General features: G+C 42.8%; 2 protein-coding genes across 48 annotated transcripts in view; one reads left to right on the top strand and one right to left on the bottom strand.

Annotated features, from left to right (window-relative positions):
* LOC118374989 (cell division cycle protein 20 homolog B-like) overlaps positions 1–25,793 on the top strand; it is a 40,676-nt gene that overhangs the window by 7,248 nt on the left and 7,635 nt on the right. For 2 of the 4 annotated variants that reach the window (XM_052460870.1, XM_052460869.1), the window contains exons 3-9: positions 7,119–7,356; positions 13,894–13,988; positions 14,422–14,469; positions 14,780–14,870; positions 19,774–19,991; positions 22,169–22,263; positions 22,367–22,595. In XM_052460870.1, the coding sequence (XP_052316830.1) occupies positions 7,119–7,356; positions 13,894–13,988; positions 14,422–14,469; positions 14,780–14,870; positions 19,774–19,991; positions 22,169–22,263; positions 22,367–22,595 (1,014 nt within the window). Of the gene's footprint in view, positions 1–6,250; positions 6,385–6,713; positions 6,857–7,118; positions 7,357–13,893; positions 13,989–14,421; positions 14,470–14,779; positions 14,871–19,773; positions 19,992–22,168; positions 22,264–22,366; positions 22,596–25,793 lie in introns of those variants that run through there. The other 2 variants (XM_052460872.1, XM_052460871.1) reach the window with 2 other exon arrangements.
* Positions 442–6,734, bottom strand: LOC118380438 (probable glutathione peroxidase 8). 44 transcript variants are annotated; one of them, XM_052460889.1, is made up of 6 exons: positions 6,513–6,734; positions 6,095–6,356; positions 3,390–5,798; positions 3,264–3,347; positions 714–3,179; positions 442–575 (listed from the first exon to the last, which is right to left on the bottom strand). In XM_052460889.1, exons 1-3 carry the CDS (start codon positions 6,732–6,734, stop codon positions 5,635–5,637), a joined length of 648 nt encoding a protein of 215 aa, XP_052316849.1. In that variant the 3' UTR covers positions 442–575; positions 714–3,179; positions 3,264–3,347; positions 3,390–5,634. The 44 variants fall into 44 exon arrangements, with proteins under 44 accessions (XP_052316849.1, XP_052316855.1, XP_052316844.1 ...); XM_052460895.1 differs by having other exon boundaries at positions 714–3,095; XM_052460884.1 differs by having other exon boundaries at positions 714–3,347; positions 3,390–3,432; positions 3,570–5,798.

The raw sequence follows: 25,793 nt of genomic DNA, 5'->3' as shown, positions 1-25,793 counted from the left end.
ACTGATTGTCAGTCTCAGCAGAGGAGAGAGCAGCAGACTGAGGGTCAGTCTCAGCAGAGGAGAGAGAGCAGATTGAGTGTCAGTCTCACAGAGGGAGAGAGCAGCAGACTGAGGGTCAGTCTCAGCAGAGGGAGAGAGCAGCAGACTGAGGGTCAGTCTCAGCAGAGGGAGAGAGCAGCAGACTGAGGGTCAGTCTCAGCAGAGGGAGAGGGCAGCAGACTGAGGGTCAGTCTCAGCAGAGGGAGAGAGCAGCAAAATTGTTCCTGCCTCATCCACAAATACAAGTTGTTCTTCCTCGATATAAAAAAAGACCTAAGCTTATAATAACAAATTAAAGCCTATCGATACACTGGTTGTAGCGCTAGTAGAATGTGTATTTTATGGTTTATAAAAGTGTAGAATACAAAGTTTTGACAGTGCTGAGTAAGATATCTCACAGTATCAACTTTGATTTTGCTTTATTTTTACATCTGCTACGTTACTGCAGATATGATCATCTGATATGATCATATGAACAGTTTGTACCTTCAGACATATGAACAGTTTACACCTTCAGACATATGAACAGTTTGTACCTTCAGACATATGGGTAGGGTAGCCTAGTCCTTCTGTAGCTCAGTTGGTAGAGCATGGCGCTTGTATCCCGACCCACAGTTTGACTGTAAGTCCTTAAAAGCAGATATATTGGCATATATTATATGAACAGTTTATACCTTCAGACATATGAACAGTTTGTACCTTCAGACATATGAACAGTTTGTACCTTCAGACATATGAACAGTTTACACCTTCAGACATATGAACAGTTTGTACCTTCAGACATATGAACAGTTTGTACCTTCAGACATATGAACAGTTTGTACCTTCAGACATATGAACAGTTTATACCTTCAGACATATGAACAGTTTGCACCTTCAGACATATGAACAGTTTGTACCTTCAGACATATGAACAGTTTATACCTTCAGACATATGAACAGTTTGTACCTTCAGACATATGAACAGTTTATACCTTCAGACATATGAACAGTTTGTACCTTCAGACATATGAACAGTTTGCACCTACCCAGTTCCGCTAGGCTCGAATCTTTGGGACAGAACTTCTTTGACAATCGACTAGGAGATCAACCGGTCAATAGCAATCAACTAGGAATTCCTTGGGATTTCAATGACAGCCTAGGAACAGTGGGTTAACTGCCTTGTTCAGGGGTAGAACAACAGATTGTTAAGTTGTCAACACGGGGATTTGATCTAGCAACCTTTTGGTTACTAGTCCAACTCTCTCACAACTGGGCTACCTGCCTCTCCAAATATGTTCCATTGACATCTCTGTCTCATTATGGCATCTGTGAGAGTATTTATTTAACTAGGGCAAGTCAGTTAAGAACAAATTCTTATTTTCAATGACAGCCTAGGAACAGTGGGTTAACTGCCTTGTTCAGGGGTAGAACAACAGATTGTTAAGTTGTCAACACGGGGATTTGATCTAGCAACCTTTTGGTTACTAGTCCAACTCTCTCACAACTGGGCTACGCTGCCGCCTCTACGCTCTAACCACTAGTCTACCCTGCCTCCTCTACACTCTAACCACTAGGCTACCCTGCCGCCTCTACACTCTAACCACTAGGCTACCCTGCCGCCTCTACACTCTAACCACTAGGCTACCCTGCCGCCTCTACACTCTAACCACTAGGCTACCCTGCCGCCTCTACACTCTAACCACTAGGCTACCCTGCCGCCTCTACACTCTAACCACTAGGCTACCCTGCCGCCTCTACACTCTAACCACTAGGCTACCCTGCCGCCTCTACACTCTAACCACTAGGCTACCCTGCCGCCTCTACACTCTAACCACTAGGCTACCCTGCCTCCTCTACACTCTAACCACTAGGCTACCCTGCCGCCTCTACACTCTAACCACTAGTCTACCCTGCCACTCTGAGTATGTTCCATTGACTTGGATAGACATCTCTGTCTCATTATGGCGTCTGTGAGGTGCACGTTCCATTGACTTGGATAGACATCTCTGCCTCATCATGGCGTCTGTGAGGTGCACGTTCCATTGACTTGGATAGACATCTCTGTCTCATTATGGCGTCTGTGAGGTGCACGTTCCATTGACTTGGATAGACATCTCTGCCTCATCATGGCGTCTGTGAGGTGCATGGGCAGCACCATGGAGATCATCTCCATCGTAAGTCGCTCTGGATGAGAGCATCATCCTCTAAATGGAAACGAAGTAGTACATTTTACATTTACATATATATATACATTTTCTTCTTCACAAGTATAATTCATTGGTTGACCCGGTTGGTTGATCCCTCCTGATGACCCGGTTGGTTGATCCCTCCTGATGACCCGGTTGGTTGATCCTTCCTGGAGACGTTGGACAGTGGTCCTTCTCCAACACGGTCGTGAAGGTGAAGAAGTCCTGCTCGACGGGACGTTGGACCGTGGTCCTTCTCCAACACGGTCGTGAAGGTGAAGAAGTCCTGCTCGACGGGACGTTGGACCGTGGTCCTTCTCCAACACGGTCGTGAAGGTGAAGAAGTCCTGCTCGACGGGACGTTGGACCGTGGTCCTTCTCCAACACGGTCGTGAAGGTGAGGAGATAGGATGCTCCCGAGTGGTGCAGCGGTCTAAGGCACTGCGTCTCTGTTCAAGACTGTAGTCCCTGGTTCACATCCAGGCTACATCACTGTGAGTCCCATAGGGAAGTGCACTATGGGCCCAGTGTCATCTGGCTTTGGTTAGGGTAGACCGTCATTGTAAATAAGAATTTGTTCTTATTAACTGACTTTCCTAGTTAAATATATATATATATTTTTTTTTAAAGGAGGAGATAGAATCTCTGTCACAATGTGTTGAGTTCAGCAGTTACACAGCCTTCCATATCACAAATAGGATTTTTTAAGGTCAACATTGTATCAAACGTGTAAAATACTATTCCTTCTATGAATCAATGAAACAAGGTCCCTTTAAGTTGATTACTTGAACTTCTACATTAACAGTTTATTTTATGATTGTACTACATTAAACATGTACATACTACCTCAATCAGCCTGACTAACCGGTGTCTGTATGTACATACTACCTCAATCAGCCTGACTAACCGGTGTCTGCATGTACATACTACCTCAATCAGCCTGACTAACCGGTGTCTGTATGTACATACTACCTTAATCAGCCTGACTAACCGGTGACTGTATGTACATACTACCTTAATCAGCCTGACTAACCGGTGTCTGCATGTACATACTACCTCAATCAGCCTGACTAACCGGTGTCTGTATGTACATACTACCTCAATCAGCCTGACTAACCGGTGTCTGTATGTACATACTACCTCAATCAGCCTGACTAACCGGTGTCTGCATGTACATACTACCTCAATCAGCCTGACTAACCGGTGACTGTATGTACATACTAAGCTCAATCAGCCTGACTAACCGGTATCTGTATGTACATACTAACCTCAATCAGCCTGACTACATACTAACCTCAATCAGGCTGACTACATACTAACCTCAATCAGCCTGACTCTCCGGTATCTGTATGTACATACTACCTCAATCAGCCTGACTAACCGGTATCTGTATGTACATACTACCTCAATCAGCCTGACTACATACTAACCTCAATCAGCCTGACTACATACTAACCTCAATCAGCCTGACTCTCCGGTATCTGTATGTACATACTACCTCAATCAGCCTGACTAACTGGTGTCTGCATGTACATACTACCTCAATCAGCCTGACTAACCGGTGTCTGTATGTACATACTACCTCAATCAGCCTGACTAACCGCTGTCTATATGTAGCCTCGCTACTGTATATAACCTCTCTACTGTATATAACCTCTACTGTATATAGCCTCTCTACTGTATATAGCCTCTCTACTGTATATAACCTCTACTGTATATAGCCTCTCTACTGTATATAACCTCTCTACTGTATATAACCTCTCTACTGTATATAGCCTCTCTACTGTATATAACCTCTCTACTGTATATAACCTCTCTACTGTATATAGCCTCTCTACTGTATATAACCTCTCTACTGTATATAACCTCTCTACTGTATATAGCCTCACTACTGTATATAACCTCTCTACTGTATATAGCCTCTACTGTATATAGCCCCTCTACTGTATATAACCTCTCTACTGTATATAACCTCTCTACTGTATATAGCCTCTACTGTATATAGCCTCTCTACTGTATATAACCTCTCTACTGTATATAGCCTCTCTACTGTATATAGCCTCTCTACTGTATTTAACCTCTCTACTGTATATAGCCTCTACTGTATCTAACCTCTCTACTGTATATAGCCTCTACTGTATATAGCCTCTCTACTGTATATAGCCTCTCTACTGTATATAACCTCTCTACTGTATATAGCCTCTCTACTGTATATAACCTCTCTACTGTATATAGCCTCTCTACTGTATATAGCCTCTCTACTGTATATAGCCTCTCTACTGTATATAGCCTCTCTACTGTATATAGCCTCTCTACTGTATATAACCTCTCTACTGTATATAGCCTCTCTACTGTATATAGCCTCTCTACTGTTTATAACCTCTCTACTGTATATAACCTCTCTACTGTATATAGCCTCTCTACTGTATATAACCTCTACTGTATATAGCCTCTACTGTATATAGCCTCTCTACTGTATATAACCTCTCTACTGTATATAACCTCTCTACTGTATATAGCCTCTCTACTGTATATAGCCTCTCTACTGTATATAACCTCTCTACTGTATATAGCCTCTCTACTGTATATAGCCTCTCTACTGTATATATCCTGTATTTTTACTGTTGTTTTATATCTTTACTTATCTATTGTTCACCTAATACCTTTTCTGCACTATTGGTTAGAGGCTGTAAGTAAGCATTTCACTTTTGTATTCGGCGCACGTGACAAATAGACTTTGATTTAAACATTGATAAACATAACAGTCTTTAATCTATCTCAGAACAAGACAAACTGAACAAGATGGCCATGTGTACATGCAGCTACCAGAGAGTACTGACACAAAGAAAATCTATATTACACACACACACACACACACACACACACACACACACACACACACACACACACACACACACACACACACACACACACACACACACACACACACACACACACACACAGAGAGACACAGAGAGAGAGACACACACACACACACACACACACACACACACACACACACACACACACACACACACACACACACACACACACACACACACACACACACACAGAGAGACACAGAGAGAGAGAGAGACACACACACACACACACACACACACACACACACACACACACACACACACACACACACACACACACACACACACACACACACACACACACACACACACACACACACACACACACACACACACACACACAGGCTCTTATTCTAGTCCTGTTGCCATCCAGTAAAATTCTAAACCCACCTACAGTGCAATGAACATGATCTTCTGCAAAGTTTGTCAAAGTGGTCAAATCATAACAAAGTGTGTTGAAATGTCCGTCCGTCGCACAGTAACCCCAGGAACGTTTAATTGGACTCAGAGGTGTCGTCACTCCTGTCTTGACAAGTCCCACGCTGTTAGAGCTCTGCCCTTTTCTTCAGAATGATCTCGCGCACCATGGCCGTGGCCTCCTGACGAACGCTGTCGACGGGCTCCTCTGCCTTCCAGTACCTCACCACCTGGCCCTCAGGGTTCACCAGGAACTTCCAGAAGTTCCACTTCGGAATCTTTTTTGCAGAATCTGTTTGGTGAAATGGAAACAAACATTTATCAGGCCTAATGTTCTGTGTTGGTGTTGTGTTGCCAATGTACCGCAATAACTACAATTACACCCACAGTGTACACCCACAATTACACCCACAGAAAAACATGATCTTGAATAGAATAGAAAATACTAATTTTATATATACGAAAGATAAGGCTGTAAAGGCCTATAGGCTAAGCTTTGTTCTTCTTGTCCTTCTTGTCCTTGTTCTTCTTGTCCTAAACTATATTGATTAGATCTCTGTTTTAATGATAAAGTCTACTGTGTCTTACCTGTTATGAATTTGAAAGCTGGCTCCGCCTCCGATCCCATGATTTTGATCTTACTGAAAATAGGGAAGGTGACGCCATGGGTGTTCTTGGCGTTGGCCTCGATGTCCCGGCTGGTCCCCATCTCGGTCTCCCCGAACTGGCCGCAGGGAAAAGCCAGCACGTTGAAATGGGACGTCCCCAGTTCCCGGTGCAGCTCTTGCAGAGAGCGATAGTTATTCTCTGTGTGTTCGCTGTGGCTCGCCACGTTGACAACCAGAGACGCCTGCGCGCATGAAGAAAAGCAGAGGATTGTAAATATTAGGCCTAAATACTATACTTTTTTTGGGGGACGTGCTAAATCGCAGAAACCAGTTATCAACATTTTAGAAAAAATAAGTTCGGTTAGTTTACTAGCGGAGGTTTGCTGATGTGAACTTACTTTGCCTCTGTACCTCTCCAGAGAAACGCTTCTCCCTTTGGCGTCCTTCACCTCAAAAGAGTAGAAATCTTGCGGCTTCCGCGACTTAGTGATTTTGAGAAAACTATGTAGCGTTAATAAACATCCCATAACAACAGTCATACTCAGTAGAACCCTGACCATTCGTGATCGAGGGTTCGAGGGCTTGTTCGGGTAGCCCCCCAAAACCTCCAGCGCCTCCATCTTGGAGGGGGAACAATGAGATCTTGGGGCGGGGGAAGGAGTTAGTGAACCGCTGCTTAGGTTGAGTCTGGCTGGCTGGACGAGCGCATAGCGAAGTGAGGAGCCAACGGGCTTTGGAGGAGGTCTGTTCTGTGTTAGGCATCAAATTTCACTATAGGCATTTCGTTTTTATGTCGATATATCAACACTCTGATTTATTATTTGTCTAGGCCTACATCTCGGGCAAAATCTTTAAATCTGGAATGTTTTACGGTAGTCTACTTTTTAAAAAATTGCGTAAGATGTGAATATAGGGATACACTTGATCCTATTTGTTACAGGTAATAACTCATGTTTTATCAGCCATTATTATAATGTCAAGTCTATTTTCCTCTTTTTTTTTAGACAAGCACCGAGGCGCCTCATCTCTCATCATCGTACAAGCGCTTCAAGAGTCGGATGGTGACCAGGCGGCTGAGCGCAGAGCAGCCTTTAGCCAGTAGCCCTATGGTCGCCAGGGGGCGCCATTCCCCCTGCCGAGAGGTCGACACGGTCTGTCAGAGACTGTCTCTGGATTCACCGTCAGGGGGCGCAGCGAGAACAAAACTGACACAAGAGCAGAGCACAGAGACAAGCCTTCAAGGTTTGAATGAATGAATGAAAGAATTAATGTTTTTTTTCTTCTTATAATATAAGTAGCCTACTACAGGTAAGGTTTAACAGTTAACTCTACGAGGTCTACTTCTATATTTTCAAACAGCCACAAATATACACAATGTTGTTTATGTGAAAAGGGCCCCCTCTTATTTCCTGTTATTGTAAGCACCAATGACTGTAAAGGTACACAGACATACACTGAACAAAAATATACATGTAAAGTGTCCTATGTTTCATGAGGGTCCTTCTGTGGCTCAAGTTTTGTGCATGGCGTTTATATCCCTGTCAGTGAGCATTTCTCCACCAAGATAATGTATCCACACATGACTGGTCATTTGGATAAAAGAAGTCAGCTAAATGGCATATATTATTATTATTATTATGAGGGGGTCCTGACAAAAACATATATATCTCAAGTTTTGTGCACAAAATGTGTTTATATCCCTGTCAGTGAGCATTTCTCCTTTACCAAGATAATCCATCCACCTGACAGGTGTGGCATACAAAGAAGCTGATTAAACAGCATTATCATTACACAGGTGCACCTTGTGCTGGGGGGTGCTGAGGAGTATTTCTGTCTGTAAAGTCTTTTTGTGGGGAAAAACTAATTCTGATTGGCTGGGCCTGGCTCCCCAGTGGGTGGGCCTGGCTCCCCAGTGGCTGGGCCTGGCTCCCCAGTGGCTGGGCCTGGCTCCCCAGTGGGTGGGCCTGGCTCCCCAGTGGGTGGGCCTATGCACTTCCAGGGACCACCCATGGCTGCATCCCATAGATTATGGCCTAATTTATTTATTTATTTAAATTAACTGATTTCCTTATGAAAATCTTTGAAATTGTTTCATGTTGCGTTTATACATGATGCAAGCTGACTGTAGAAAAGGCCCATGGAGTTGGTGGAATAATCCTTTAATGCATTGCCATTTACTCAGCTGGGCCAGGGGCGCTTTAATTAGGTCAGGTGGAAATGTCCGACAGATCTCAACTCCCTAAAAGGAGGAAATCTCAATCGCTCGATCTCGCTGCTTTCTCTTCCTTAACTCCGTCTGATCCAGAAGTTATGTGCGTCCATGAATCCACGTAAATCCACCGAATCTGTTACCATTTATCTGAACTATCTGTGACCGGGAGAGCGGGCCATCAGTTATTGTTTGTATGTATTACCGCGGAGCGCGGCTTGGAGCGGATGGTCAATGACCACGGTCCTACAGATCATCACAGGCCAATTATGCCATCGATATATGGTTAATGCAATCCAAGATGGCGTAGCAGTCAGACGTCTTTGTCTTGTCTCGTCCCATGTGTATATCACTTTTTCTTTGCGTTCTTTTAAATATTTTTCCTAAACCTCAACTTCAAAATACTCTCCTGCCACCCGCCTCACCCAATGTGGTGTGGATCTGTTTTTTTTCTAAAGTATTTCTATTTACCTCTGAACTGGAATACCTCAACTGAAGCTAGCTAGCTAACTAGCTACTTGCTATCAGTCAGCTAACCACTGCTAGCGGTCATCAGCTAACCTTAAGCTCGGAAAGCTCTCGCCAGTTCGTTCACGACTGGAATACCGACATAATCTGCCCGAGGATCCCAACAGGCCCCTCAGGTGCGACGTCCCCCGAAGGCCCATTCTGCTAACCACGGCCTGCTAGCTATCTAAAGAATATTGGACTGTTAACTGATCCACCGGCCAGTTTCTTGGACCACTATACCCATTTTGCCAATTGGATTTGGACCCCTCTGCTACTTGGAACCCTACTAATTCTACGACTGGTCTATCAACGTCACCGCAGAGGAGGCAAAAACAGACTTTCCTCCATTGCGACTTCCATCTAAGGCCCTTATGCTAGCTTGCTATCCCCGGCCTGCTAACTGCTAGCTTGCTAGCCCTGGCCTGCTAACTGTCTGAATCGCTGTGTCCCCAGCCAGCCCAACCACTCACTGGACCCATACGATCACTTGGCTACGCATTCCTCTCCCTAATATCAATATGCATTGTCCATTACTGTCATGGTTAGTGATTACTGTCTTATTTCCCTGTAGAGCCTCTAGCCCTGCTCAATATGCCTTAACCAACCATGTTGTTCCACCTCCCACATATGCGATGACATCACCTGGTTTAAATGTCTCTAGAGACTATATCTCTCTCATCATTACTCAATGCCTAGGTTCACCTCCATGTACTCTCTTCCTACCATTCCTTTGGCTGTACATTATGCCTTGAATCTATGCTATCGTGCCCAGAAACCTGCTCCTTTTACTCTCTGTTCTGAATGTGCTAGACGGCCAGTTCGTACAGCCTTTAGCCGTACCCTTATCCTACTTCTCCTCTGTTCCTCTGGTGATGTAGAGGTTAATCCAGGCCCTGCAGTGCCTTGCTCCACTCCTACTCCCCAGGTGCTCTCATTTGTTGACTTATATAACCGTAAAAGCCTTGGTTTCATGCATGTTAACATTAGAAGCCTCCTCCCTAAGTTTGCTTTATTCACTGCTTCAGCACATTCTGCCAACCCGGATGTCTTAGCCGTGTCTGAATCCTGGTTTAGGAATACCAACAAAAACCCTGAAATTTCCATTCCTAACTACACCATTTCCCACCAAGATAGAACTACCAGAGGGGGCGGTGTTGCAATCTACTGCGAGATAGAACTCTGCAGGCTATCTTACTATCCAGTTCTGTACCAAAACAATTTGAGCTTCTACTTCTAAAAATGCACCTTTCCAGAAACAAGTTTCTCATCGTTGCCACTTGCTATACACCACCCTCTGCCCCCAGCATTGCCCTGGACACCATATGTGAATTGATTGCCCCCATCTATCTTCTGAGCTCGTGCTGCTAGGTGACCTAAATTGGGATATGCTTAACACCCCGGCCATCCTACAATCTTAGTTTGATGCCCTCAATCTCACACTGATCTATGAACCTACCAGGTACAACCCCAAATCCGTAAATCCGCACCTTCATAGTTATCATCCTAACTAACTCGCTCTCCCAAATACACCTCTGCTGTTTTCAACCAAGATCTCAGCAATCACTGCCTTATTGCCTGCATCCGTAATGGGTCCGCGGTCAAACGACCACCGCCTCATCACTGTCAAACGCACCCTAAAACACTTTGGTCCTGGTCGGGGTATCCTGGAAAGACATTGACCTCATCCCGTCAGTAGAGGATGCCTGGTTATTCTATAAAAGATAAGTGTTAAGTGCCTTCCTCATCATCTTAAATAAGAATGCTCCATTCAAACATTTTTTGAACCAAATCCAGATAGCTGATGTTCTGAAAGAGCTGCAAAATCTGGACCCCTACAAATCAGTCGGGCTAGACAATCTGGACCCCTACAAATCAGCCGGGCTAGACAATCTGGACCCCTACAAATCAGTCGGGCTAGACAATCTGGACCCCTACAAATCAGCCGGGCTAGACAATCTGGACCCCTACAAATCAGCCGGGCTAGACAATCTGGACCCTTTCTTTCTAAAATTATAGCAACCCCTATTACTAGCCTGTCCAACCTCTCTTTCATATTGTCTGAGATTCCCAAAGATTGGAAAGCCGCCGCGGTCATCCCCCTCTTCAAAGGGGGAGACACTCTAGACCCAAACTGCTACAGACCTATATATATCCTACCCAGCCTTTCTAAGGTCTTCGAAAGCCAAGTTAACAAATAGATTACCGACCATTTCGAATCTCACCGTACCTTCTCCACTATGCAATCTGGTTTCAGAGCTGGTCATGGGTGCACCTCAGCCACGCACAAGGTCCTAAACGATATCATAACCGCCATCGATAAGAGACATTGCTGTGCAGCCATATTCATCGACCTGGCCAAGGCTTTCGACTCTGTCAATCACAACATTCTTATTGGCAGACTCAACAGCCTTGGTTTCTCAAATGATTGCCTCGCCTACAGGGAGGAGGTGAGGGCCCTCGGAGTGTGGTGTCAGGAAAATAACCTCACACTCAACGTCAATAAAACTAAGGAGATGATTGTGGACTTCAGGAAACAGCAGAGGGAACACCCCCCTATCCACATCGATGGAACAGTAGTGGAGAGGGTAGTAAGTTTTAAGTTCCTCAGCGTACACATCACAGACAAACTGAATTGGTCCACCCACACAGACAGCATCGTGAAGAAGGCGCAGTAGCGCCTCTTCAACCTCAGGAGGCTGAAGAAATTCGGCTTGTCACCAAAAGCACTCACAAACTTCTACAGATGCACAATCGAGAGCATCCTGTCGGGCTGTATCACCGCCTGGTACGGCAACTGCTCCGCCCACAACCGTAAGGCTCTCTAGAGGGTAGTGAGGTCTGCACAACGCATCACCGGGGGCAAACTACCTGCCCTCCAGGACACCTACACCACCCGATGTCACAGGAAGGCAATAAAGATCATCAAGGACAACAACCACCCGAGCCACTTCCTGTTCACCCCGCTATCATCCAGAAGGCGAGGTCAGTACAGGTGTATCAAAGCTGGGACCGAGAGACTGAAAAACAGCTTCTATCTCAAGGCCATCAGACTGTTAAACAGCCACCACTAACATTGAGTGGCTGCTGCCAACACACTGACTCAACTCCAGCCACTTTAATAATGGGAATTGATGGGAATTGATGTAAATATATCACTAGCCACTTTAAACAATGCTACTTAATAAAATGTTTACATACCCTACATTATTTATCTCATATGTATAGGTATATACTGTACTCTATATCATCTACTGCATCTTTATGTAATACATGTATCACTAGCCACTTTGAACTATGCCACCTTGTTTACATGCTCATCTCATATGTATATACTGTACTCGATACCATCTACTGCATCTTGCCTATGCCGCTCTGTACCATCACTCATTCATATATCTTTATGTACGTATTCTTTATCCCTTTACACTTGTGTGTATAAGGTAGTAGTTTTGGAATTGTTAGCTAGATTACTCGTTGGTTATTACTGCATTGTCGGAACTAGAAGCACAAGCATTTCGCTACACTCGCATTAACATCTGCTAACCATGTGTATGTGACAAATAAAATGTGATTTCCCCCCCGCTTGGTTCACCAACTACTTCTCCGATAGAGTTAAGTATGTCAAATCGGAGGGCCTGTTGTCCGGACCTCTGGCAGTCTCTATGGGGGTGCCACACGGTTTAATTCTCGGGCCGACTCTCTTCTCTCTATACATCAATGATGTCACTCTTGCTGCTGGTTATTCTCTGATCCACCTCTACGCAGACGACACCATTCTGTATACATCTGGCCCTTCGTTGGACACTGTGTTAACTAACCTCCAGATGAGCTTCAATGCCATACATCTCTCCTTCCGTGGCATCTAACTGCTCTTAAATGCAAGTAAAACTAAATGCATGCTTTTCAATCCATCGCTGCCCGCACCTGCCCGCCCGTCCAGCATCAATACTCTGGACGGCTCTGACTTAGAATACGTGGACAACTACAAATACCTAGGTGTCTGGTTAGACTCTAAACTCTCCTTCCAGACTCACATTAAACATCTCCATTCCAAGATTAAGTCTAGAATCGGCTTCCTATTTCGCAACAAAGCATCCTTCACTCATGCTGCCAAACATACCCTCGTAAAACTGACCATCCTGCCGATCCTCGACTTCGGCGATGTCATTTACAAAATAGCCTCCAACACTATACTCAGCAAAGCCCCATATACTACCCACCACTGTGACCTGTACGCTCTCGTTGGCTGGCCCTCGTTTCATACTCGTCGCCAAACCCACTGGCTCCAGGTCATCTACAAGTGCTAGGTAAAGCCCTGCCTTATCTCAGTACACTGGTCACCATAGCAGCGCTAGCTTTAAGCACCAGCTGTCAGAGCAGCTCACAGATCACTGCACCTGTACATAGTTCATCTGTAAATAGCCCATCCAATCAACCTCATCCCCATACTGTATTTATTTATTTATTTATTTATCTTACTCCTTTGCACCCCAGTATCTCTACTTGCACATTCATCCTCTGCACATCTACCATTCCAGTGGTTATTTGCTATATTGTAATTACTTTGCCACCATGGCCTATTTATTGCCTTACCTCTCTTATCCTACCTCATTTCCACATGCTGTATATAGATTTTCCTACTGTATTATTATTGACTGTATGTTTGTTTACTCCATGTGTAACTCTGTGTCGTTGTATGTGTCGAACTGCTTTGCATTATCTTGGCCAGGTCGCAGTTGCAAATGAGACCTTGTTCTCAACTAGCCTACCTGGTTAAATAAAGGTGAAATAAAATTTCATAATACATGTTATGATTTGATCTTTGTGATTATGAATTTGATTGGATACCTGTTATTCTGTTTCCTTTGCGATGCAGCACAGACTACTCAGTAAATATACCACTTTATGGTTAAAGGAATTCCCTGCCTCCGTCTCATCTATTCCTCTGTCAGCTGACCCGTGACCACCCTGTTCACCTCCACTGTCCGTCATCCTACCTGTCCAGCTACCCACACATATTCCACTAATCTTTCACTGACGGTGTGAACTTTCTCTTTCAGACACGGTGACGGAGGCTGTAGTGTCAGACCGATCTCAGCATGTCGTCAGACCTGTCACCGCATCGACCACTTACAGGAGGAATGTGCCTAAACAGGTCTATTCAAACACACACACACACACACACACACACACACACACACACACACACACACACACACACACACACACACACACACACACACACACACACACACACACACACACACGTTTTGTTTTACTATCGTTGTGGGGACCTTCATTTGATTTCCGTTTAAAATGTTATTTTCCTTAACTCCTAAACCTAACCCCTAACCCCTAAACCTAACCCCTAAACATAACTCCTAAACCTAACCCCTAACTCCTAACCCCTAAACCTACCCCCTAACTCCTAACCCCTAACCCCTAAACATAATTCCTAACCCCTAATTCCTAACTCCTAAACCTAACTGTAACTTAAATAGCCTTTGTCCACATGGGGATATGGGAAATGTACCCATTGAGGAGAATTGTCCTTGTTTGTACTGTAAATAACTATGTTGTTGTTGTAGGATTGGGTGTGGTCTGCTTCTGGAGAACAGGACAGATGCTCAGAGAAGGCAGGTACAGTATGACTGCTATATTTAGTAGGACTGCTATATTTAGTAAGACTGCTATAGTTCTATTTAATACTGCTCTGTCAGCAGGACACGAGAGGCTGGTGACGGGAGGAAAGGCTCATAATAACATCTGGAACGGAGGGAATGAAATTTGACACCATTCCATGAATTCCTTTCAAGCCATTTACTGTGAGCCAGTCCTCTCCGATGCAGGTGCCTCCGGCCTCTTGTGCTACAGTATAATTTCACTGTTTGTTTTAGACCTGACTGTGTGTGTGTGTGTGTCTGTGTGTGTTAATCTGTCCTGCAGCCGTTCTCTGTCATGTATCTGGCTCCCTCTACTCCAGACCAGTCTAAACCACAGCTGACTCTGGCACTGCCCTCTCTGCAGGATGACTACTGTGAGTGCATGGCACTCTCTCTCACACACACACACACACACACACACACACACACACACACACACACACACACACACACACACACACACACACACACACACACACACACACACACACACACACACACACACACACACACAGAGAGAGTTAGGGGTTAAGAGTTAGGAGTTAGGGGTTAGGTAAAATAAGATTTTGAATGGAAATAAAATATAGCTACCAAGCGTATCCGTTGTGTTATAGCTAACAGGCGTATCCATTGTGTTATAGCTAACAGGCGTATCCATTGTGTTATAGCTAACAGGCGTATCCATTGTGGTATAGCTAACAGGCGTATCCATTGTGTTATAGCTAACAGGCGTATCCATTGTGTTATAGCTAACAGGCGTATCCATTGTGTTATAGCTAACAGGCGTATCCATTGTGTTATAGCTAACAGGCGTATCCATTGTGTTATAGCTAACAGGCGTATCCATTGTGTTATAGCTAACAGGCGTATCCATTGTGTTATAGCTAACAGGCGTATCCATTGTGTTATAGCTAACAGGCGTATCCATTGTGTTATAGCTAACAGGCGTATCCATTGTGTTATAGCTAACAGGCGTATCCATTGTGTTATAGCTAACAGGCGTATCCATTGTGTTATAGCTAACAGGCGTATCCATTGTGTTATAGCTAACAGGCGTATCCATTGTGTTATAGCTAACAGGCGTATCCATTGTGTTATAGCTAACAGGCGTATCCATTGTGGTATAGCTAACAGGCGTATCCATTGTGTTATAGCTAACAGGCGTGTCCATTGTGGTATAGCTAACAGGCGTATCCATTGTGTTATAGCTAACAGGCGTATCCATTGTGTTATAGCTAACAGGCGTATCCGTTGTGTTATAGCTAACAGGCGTATCCATTGTGGTATAGCTAACAGGCGTATCCATTGTGTTATAGCTAACAGGCGTATCCATTGTGGTATAGCTAACAGGCGTATCCATTGTGTTATAGCTAACAGGCGTATCCATTGTGGTATAGCTAACAGGCGTATCCATTGTGTTATAGCTAACAGGCGTATCCATTGTGGTATAGCTAACAGGCGTATCCATTGTGGTATAGCTAACAGGCGTATCCATTGTGTTATAGCTACCAGGCGTATCCATTGTGTTATAGCTAACAGGCGTATCCATTGTGTTATAGCTAACAGGCGTATCCATTGTGTTATAGCTAACAGGCGTATCCATTGTGGTATAGCTAACAGGCGTATCCATTGTGTTATAGCTAACAGGCGTATCCATTGTGGTATAGCTAACAGGCGTATCCATTGTGTTATAGCTAACAGGCGTATCCATTGTGTTATAGCTAACAGGCGTATCCATTGTGTTATAGCTAACAGGCGTATCCATTGTGTTATAGCTAACAGGCGTATCCATTGTGTTATAGCTAACAGGCGTATCCATTGTGTTATAGCTAACAGGCGTATCCATTGTGTTATAGCTAACAGGCGTATCCATTGTGGTATAGCTAACAGGCGTATCCATTGTGCTATAGCTAACAGGCGTATCCATTGTGTTATAGCTAACAGGCGTATCCATTGTGTTATAGCTAACAGGCGTATCCATTGTGGTATAGCTACCAAATCCGTTACGGTTGTTTAAACAAAAAACACTTGATGGTTAATCATAAGAAAAATTGACAAAATGAAATGTAGGCATTCATTACCTAACTGGGGTAATGCTGCAAAAATCTGTAAACTGCAAAAAAAATCGCTGAAGCTGGAGACTCATATCTCCCTCACTGGCTTTAAGCACCAGCTGTCAGAGCAGCTCACAGATCACTGCACCTGTACATAGCCCACCTGTAAATAGCCCATCCAACTACCTCATCCCTATACTGTATTTATTTATTCATCTTGCTCCTGTGCACCCCAGTATCTCTACTTGTACACTCATCTTCTGCACATCTATCACTCCAGTGTTTCTACATTTCTATATTGTAATTATTTTGCCACTATTGACAATTTATTGCCTTAACTCTGTTATCCTACCTCATTTGCACACACTGTAAATATGATTTTTCTACTGTGTTATTGACTTGTTTATTGTTTACTCCATGTGTAACTCTGTGTTGTCTGTTCACACTGCTATGCTTTATCTTGGCCAGGTCGCAGTTGTAAATGAGAACTTGTTCTCAACTAGCCTAACTGGTTAAATAAAGGTGGAATAAATGTTATTTTACCCCTAGTGGTATTGACGTCTTGAGGACCTGGACAAACGTTGAATACTGTAGTCTATCTGGTGTGATCTTGCTATAGCTGTGGAAAGAATGGACGTTTGTCTTTTGGATAGGGTTCAAGCTTAATTCTTTACCCAGATCTTTGTCAGATTAAGCATTTCTGGGAATGTGTGTGTGTTGGTAATGCGTGTGTTTATCTTCTAGTTAATGGAACATATAGAGTGACGCAACGTCTCTTTAACAGATTCTCCAGGAAGTGAAATATAAATTCCAAAATCAGACTATATGTTAAGTTCACTGGAAGATCATATCAAGTTGTTAGTGTTTTGTCTTCACAATCAGATTGTATGTAATGTATCTTTTATTTAACTAGGCAGTTTTAAGAACAAATTCTTATTTTCAATGACGGCCTACCAAAAGGCCTCCTGTGAGGACGGGGGCCTGGGATTAAAAATAAATTACATAAAAATATAGGACAAAACGCACATCAAGACAAGAGACAACACTACATAAAGAGAGACCTACGACAACAACGCAGCATGGTAGCAACGCAACACGTCCAGCAGCACAACATGGTAGCAATCATAACATGGTAGCAGAACAACATGGTAGCAGAACAAAACAGGGCAATGCTGCAAAACTGGCAACTGCAGCACAACATGGTAGCAGAACAAAACAGGGCAGCAGCACAACATGGCAGCTGCACAACATGGTAGCAGCACAACATGGTAGCAGAACAACATGGTAGCAGCAGATCACTGCAACTAGCCTGTAAATAGCAATTTATTTATTCATGGTATCAGAACAACTATGGTAGCAGCATCTTCTGACATGGTAGCAGCACAACATGGTTTCAGAACAACATGGTAGCATTTTGCACAACATGGTAGCAGTACAACATGGTATCAGCACCTCATTTAGCAGCACAACATGGTAAATCAGAACAACATGGTAGCAGACTTGTTTATGGTTTACTCAGTGTAACATGGTATCAGAACAACATGGTAGCAGCCAACATGGTAGCAGTACAACATGGTAGCAGCACTAACATGGTTAGAACAACATGGTAGCAGAACAACATGGTATTTTAACAACATGGTAGCAGCACAACATGGTAGCAAGACAACATGGCAGCAGCACAACATGGAAAGAATGGACGTTTGTCTTTGGTAGCAGCACAACATGGTATCAGAACAACATGGTAGCAGCACAACATGGTATCAGTTAACAACATGGTAGCAGCACGTCATGGTAGCAGCACTCCATGGTAGCAGCAAACATGGTAGCAGAACAACATGGTAGCAGAACAACATGGCAGCAGTCTTCACAACATTGTAGCAGTATCTTTTATTTAACTGGCAGTTTTAGAACAACATGGTCAGCAGCACGAAAAGGTAGCAGCACAACATGGGATTAGAACAAATGGTATAAAACATATAGCAGTACAACATGTTAGCATCACGACATGGTAGCAGAACAACATGGTAGCAGCACAACATGGCAGCAGCACAACATGGTAGCAGAACAACATGGTAGCAGAACAACATGGTAGCAGCACAACATGGTAGCAGCACAACATGGTAGCAGCACAACATGGCAGCAGCACAACATGGTAGCAGCACAACATGGTAGCAGAACAACATGGTAGCAGCACAACATGGTAGCAGAACAACATGGTAGCAGAACAACATGGTAGCAGCACAACATGGTAGCAGAACAACATGGTAGCAGCACAACATGGTAGCAGCACAACATGGTAGCAGAACAACATGGTAGCAGAACAACATGGTAGCAGAACAACATGGTAGCAGCACAACATGGTAGCAGCACAACATGGTATCAGAACAACATGGTAGCAGCACAAAACAGGGTACAAACATTATTGGGCACAGACAACAGCACAAAGGGAAAGAAGGCTGAGACAACGATATGTTACTTACTGTGCTTTGGGGACCTTTAGCAGAATGTGACTGGCAGAACGGGTGTTGTATGTGGAGGATGAGGGCTGCAGTAGATATCTCAGATGGGGGGTGAGTCTTAAGAGGGTTTTTTATAAATAATCATTAACCAGTGAGTCTTGCGACAGGTATACAGAGATGACCAGTTTACAGAGGAGTATAGAGTGCAGTGATGTGTCCTATGAGGAGCATTGGTGGAAAATCTGATGGCCGAATGGTAAAGAACATTTAGCCGCTCGAGAGCACACCCTTACCTGCCGATCTGTAAATATCATCTCTGTAGTCTAGCGTGGGTAGGATGGTCATCTGAATCAGGGTTAGTTTGGCACTCCCAAGTAGATTTAACTTTAACCTGCAGCTTTGATAAGTGCTGAGAGAAGGACAGTGTACCGTCTACCATACCTCAAGTACTGCTGTAGGTGACTAAACCCATCAGAGGTAGTAATCACACCTGTAGGGGAGAGGAGCATTCTTCTTACCAAACCACATCACCTTTGTTTTGGAGGTGTTCGGAACAAGGTTAAGGGCAGAGAAAGCTTGTTGGACACTAAGAAAGCTTTGTTGTAGAGCATTTAACACAAAATCACAAAATTCGTAGGTCAAACTTGAACTTGTTGTGATAATACACACAAACAGAGCTGTCTATTTAGTAGAATACTGTAACTGCAAATACAATGTGTCAATAGTACGTTTGTTCATTTTTTAAATCTTTCTCCTCTCCTCAGACAGCCACCCGTTGGACTGGAGTAACAGTGGAATCGTGGCCATGGCTCTGGGGTGTGACGTGTTCCTGTGGAAGGCAGACACACCCACTCTGCAGGGCTGCATCCATCCCAGAGCAGCACCTTCTCTCCCACTGAGCCTGTCTCACTCGGTCTCTTCTGTGTCCTGGAGCAGAGATGGATGTATACTGGGCATCGGGACCAAGGAGGGCGACGTGCAGGTGGAGACAAACATGCTCGAACCTTTAGCACAACAAATTCCTCAAACTTATTGCACAAAAAAATCAAAATGCTGCAAATAAATTAAATTGATAGAACCTACAATCTATCTGTAATATTAAAGCTGATATACCCCCCCCACCCAAAAATAAACATTTAAGATTTTTTTTTACATTTTGCACTAATTTCATTGGTAACATATCACACAAAATGGATGACGTAGTACGCAAAAAACAGGGACCACTTTCAAAACTACTGGCTGAAATTCTTACACGTGTTCTAGAGTGTGTCTGTAATCGACTAGCTCTCACCGTCTCATGTCAGAATTAGACGTTGCTCCGTGTTTCTCAAACGTCACATTTTAAAGTTATTAAAAGTTGAAATCGTAAGGTTAATCAAATCAAATCAAATTTATTTATAAAGCCCTTCGTACATCAGTGGTCCTTCTGTAGCTCAGTTGGTAGAGCATGGCGCTTGTAACGCCAGGGTAGTGGGTTCGATTCCCGGGACCACCCATACGTAGAATGTATGCACACATGACTGTAAGTCGCTTTGGATAAAAGCGTCTGCTAAATGGCATATATATATCAGCTGATATCTCAAAGTGCTGTACAGAAACCCAGCCTAAAACCCCAAACAGCAAACAATGCAGGTGTAAAAGCACGGTGGCTAGGAAAAACTCCCTAGAAAGGCCAAAACCTAGGAAGAAACCTAGAGAGGAACCGGGCTATGTGGGGTGGCCAGTCCTCTTCTGGCTGTGCCGGGTAGAGATTATAACAGAACATGACCAAGATGTTCAAATGTTCATAAATGACCAGCATGGTCGAATAATAATAAGGCAGAACAGTTGAAACTGGAGCAGCAGCACAGTCAGGTGGACTGGGGACAGCAAGGAGCCTTCATGTCAGGTAGTCCTGGGGCACGGTCCTAGGGCTCAGGTCAGTTGAAAACTGGAGCAGGAGCATGGCCAGGTGGACTGGGGACAGCAAGGAGTCCTCATGTCAGGTAGTCCTGGGACATGGTCCTAGGGCTCAGGTCCTCCGAGAGAGAGAAAGAAAGAGAGAAGGAGAGAATTAGAGAACGCACACTTAGATTCACACAGGACACCGAATAAGGTTAGGCGTTAACTCCGAATGATTAAGGTAACTGTTAAAGATTTGGGACAGGATTAAAAAACAAAAATCTCAAAAACAACTTCCTATCGCTGGATTTGAGATTGCGACCTCTGTAATCAGAGGCAAATGCTTACGTCCATCCACCATCCCCTGTCCACAACTGAAACCTACGCGCTCACTGTTGCCCCCTAGTGGACGGTTTCCACGTCCTCTCCCGACGTCTACAGACATGGACGGACGTCAAATACTGACTTGTATCACGGGTGACCTGGCTGCTTTAATATAATTATATATTTGTGTTGTTTCCTTTAGTGGGTGTTGGATTGTTTTGTTGGCAGGTCTTCATGTTGAAAGTATGTTGACAGAACAATATCACATCTTCAAACAGTGATTTCCTGCTTACAGTGAGGTTAGGTTTAGCTTAGCACGACCATGTGCATGTCATGTTCTATGTTAGTGATGTTTGTAAGACACCTCTCCCCCTCTGCCTCTCCATCTGCCTCTCCCCCTCCCTCTCCTTCTGCCTCTCCCTCTGCATCTGTCTCTCCCCTCTCTCTCCTTTTCCCCCTCCCTTTCCTTCTCCCTCTCCTTCTCCCCCTCCCTCTCCTTCTCCCACTCCTTCTCCCCCTCCCTCTCCTTCTCCCCCTCCCCCTCCCTCTCCTTCTCCTTTCATAAATGTTCCCTCTCCCTCTGCATCTGCCTCTCCCCCTCCCTCTCCCTCTCCTTCTCCCCCTCTCTCTCCTTCTCCCCCTCTCTCTCCTTCTCACTCTCATTCTCCCCCTCTCTCTCCTTCTCCCCTCTCTCTCCTTCTCCCCCTCCCTCTCCTTCTCCCCCTCCCCCTCACTTTCCTTTCCCCCCTCCCTCTCCTTCTGCATCTGCCTCTCCCTCTGCCTCTCCTTCTCCCTCTGCATCTGCCTCTCCCCCTCCCTCTCCCTCTCCTTCTCCCCCTCTCTCTCCTTCTCCCCATAAATGTCTCCTTCTCCCCTCACTCTCATTCTCCCCTCTCTCTCCTTCTCCCCCTCAACATAAATGTTCCTTCTCCCCTCCCCTCCTTCTCCCCCCAGCTGTGGGATGTGGAGAAGAGGACCAGACTGAGAATTATAACGTCACACCTCTCTGGAGTGGGGGCGCTTAGCTGGAACCAACACGTACTCAGCAGGTGCGTGTGTCTGAGCCAATGCGAACGTGTGTGTGTGTGGGTGTGTGTACTGTTAAGGCTCTTGAGGAGTTGAGAAACACAACCATGTTCTTGTCCCTGACAGCGGTTCTGTTCTCGGGCTAATCCATCACCATGACTACCGACTTGACACCCCGACAGTGGGTGTGTTCCAACAACAAGGGGCCGTGTGCGGGCTGGAGTGGGCGCCGCAAGGAGATTGGCTGGCCAGTGGCTCAATAGACGGCCTCCTCAACATCTGGACCAATGACCTGGGGTCTAAGACGAAGACACACCCACCTGCTAGGACAATGACACAACCCAGTGCGGTCAAGGTGTGTGGCCTCAGTGTGTGTGTCGGCTACTACTGCTACTAAACATAAATGTTCTGTTACTACTACTACTACTACTACTACTACTACTACTAAACATAAATGTTCTGTTACTACTACTACTACTACTACTACTACTGCTACTAAACATAAATGTTCTGTTACTACTACTACTACTGCTACTAAACATAAATGTTCTGTTACTACTACTACTACTACTACTAAACATAAATGTTCTGTTACTACTACTACTACTACTACTAAACATAAATGTTCTGTTACTACTACTACTACTACTGCTACTACTGCTACTAAACATAAATGTTCTGTTACTACTACTACTACTACTACTACTACTGCTACTAAACATAAATGTTCTGTTACTACTACTACTACTACTACTACTACTACTACTACTACTAAACATAAATGTTCTGTTACTACTACTACTACTACTGCTACTATTACTACTACTACTAAACATAAATGTTCTGTTACTACTACTACTACTACTACTAAACATAAATGTTCTGTTACTACTACTACTAAACTAAATGTTCTGTTACTACTACTAACAAACAAATGTTCTGTTACTACTACTACTACTACTACTAAACATAAATGTTCTGTTACTACTACTACTACTACATAAATGTTCTACTACTACTAAACATAAAAACATTCTGTTACTACTACTACTACTACTACTAAACATAAATGTTCTGTTACTACTACTACTACTACTAAACATAAATGTTCTGTTACTACTACTACTACTACTACTAAACATAAATGTTCTGTTACTACTACTACTACTACTACACATAATTGTACTGTTACTACTACTACTAAACATAAATGTTCTGTTACTACTACTACTACTAATGCTACTACTACTACTACTACTAAACATAAATGTTCTGTTACTACTACTACTACTACTACTAAACATAAATGTTCTGTTACTACTACTACTACTACTACTAAAGATAAATGTTCTGTTACTACTACTACTACTACTACTAAACATAAATGTAGTAGCAGTAGTAGTAGTAGTAATCAAACATAAATGTTCTGTTACTACTACTACTACTACTACTACTAAACATAAATGTTCTGTTACTACTACTACTACTACTACTAAACATAAATGTTCTGTTACTACTACTACTACTAAACATAAATGTTCTGTTACTACAAATACTACTACTACTAAACATAAATGTTCTGTTACTACTACTACTACTACTACTACTACTAAACATAAATGTTCTGTTACTACTACTACTACTAAATGTTCTGTTACTAAACATAAATGTTCTGTTACTACTACTACTACTAAATGTTCTACTACTAAACATAAATGTTCTGTTACTACTACTACTACTAAATGTCCTACTAAACATAAATGTTCTGTTACTACTACTGCTACTAAACACTAAATTCTGTTACTACTACTACTAAACATAAATGTTCTGTTACTACTACTACTACTAAATGTTCTGTTACTACTACTACTACTAAACATAAATGTTCTGTTACTACTACTACTACTACTACTAAACATAAATGTTCTGTTACTACTACTACTAAACATAAATGTTCTGTTACTACTACTACTAAACATAAATGTTCTGTTACTACTACTAAAAACATAAATGTTCTGTTACTACTACTACTACTACTAAAACATAAATGTTCTGTTACTACTACTACTACTACTACTAAACATAAATGTTCTGTTACTACTACTACTACTACTACTACTACTAAAAACATAAATGTTCTGTTACTACTACTACTACTACTACTAAACATAAATGTTCTGTTACTACTACTACTACTACTACTACTAAACTAAACATAAATGTTCTGTTACTACTACTACTACTATGCTACTAAACATAAATGTTCTGTTACTACTACTACTAAACATAAATGTTCTGTTACTACTACTACTAAACATAAATAAATGCTCTGTTACTACTACTACTACTGCTACTAAACATAAATGTTCTGTTACTACTACTACTACTACTACTACTACTACTACTACTACTGCTACTAAATGTTCTGTCTGAGCTACTACTACTACTACTACTAAACATAAATGTTCTGTTACTACTACTACTACTACTACTAAACATAAATGTTCTGTTACTACTACTACTACTGCTACTACTACTACTACTACTACTGCTACTAAACATAAATGTTCTGTTACTACTACTACTACTACTGCTACTATTACTACTACTACTAAACATAAATGTTCTGTTACTACTACTACTACTACTGCTACTATTACTACTACTACTAAACATAAATGTTCTGTTACTACTACTACTACTACTACTACTACTAAACATAAATGTTCTGTTACTACTACTACTACTACTGCTACTACTACTAAACAAATGTTCTGTTACTACTACTACTACTGCTACTAAACATAAATGTTCTGTTACTACTACTACTACTAAACATAAATGTTCTGTTTACTACTACTACTACTACTAAACATAAATGTTCTGTTACTACTACTACTACTACTACTACTACTAAACATAAATGTTCTGTTACTACTACTACTACTACTAAACATAAATGTTCTGTTACTACTACTACTACTACTAAACATAAATGTTCTGTTACTACTACTACTACTACTACTAAACATAAATGTTCTGTCACTGCTACTGCTACTAAACATAAATGTTCTGTTACTACTACTACTAAACTAAATGTTCTGTTACTACTACTACTACTGCTACTAAACATAAATGTAATACTACTGCTACTACTACTGCTACTACTACTAAACTAAATGTTCTGTTACTACTACTACTACTACTACTAAACATAAATGTTCTGTTACTACTACTACTACTACTGCTACTACTACTACTAAACATAAATGTTCTGTTACTACTACTACTACTACTACTAAACATAAATGTTCTGTTACTACTACTACTACTACTAAACATAAATGTTCTGTTACTACTACTACTACTACTACTAAACATAAATGTTCTGTTACTACTACTACTACTACTACTAAACATAAATGTTCTGTTACTACTACTACTACTACTACTAAATGTACTACTACTACTACTACTACTATTACATAAATGTTCTGTTACTACTACTACTACTAACTAAATGTTCTGTTACTACTACTACTACTACTACTAA

The sequence above is a fragment of the Oncorhynchus keta genome, chromosome 14 (assembly GCF_023373465.1).
Source record: "Oncorhynchus keta strain PuntledgeMale-10-30-2019 chromosome 14, Oket_V2, whole genome shotgun sequence".
NCBI classification, from domain to species: Eukaryota; Metazoa; Chordata; class Actinopteri; order Salmoniformes; family Salmonidae; genus Oncorhynchus; species Oncorhynchus keta.
The sequence above is the reverse complement of the archived record's forward strand: the minus strand, read 5'-3'. Positions and strand labels throughout refer to the sequence as shown.

Bases quoted from the DNA above. Each gene is read 5' to 3' on its own strand.
- LOC118380438 (XM_052460873.1), bottom strand. From the start codon at position 6,734: ATGGAGGCGCTGGAGGTTTTGGGGGGCTACCCGAACAAGCCCTCGAAC. The intron at 6,357-6,512 runs GTAAGTTCACAT...TCATGCGCGCAG, and splicing joins TGGAGAGGTACAGAGGCAAA to GCGTCTCTGGTTGTCAACGT. The intron at 5,799-6,094 runs GTAAGACACAGT...TTCACCAAACAG, and splicing joins AGCTTTCAAATTCATAACAG to ATTCTGCAAAAAAGATTCCG.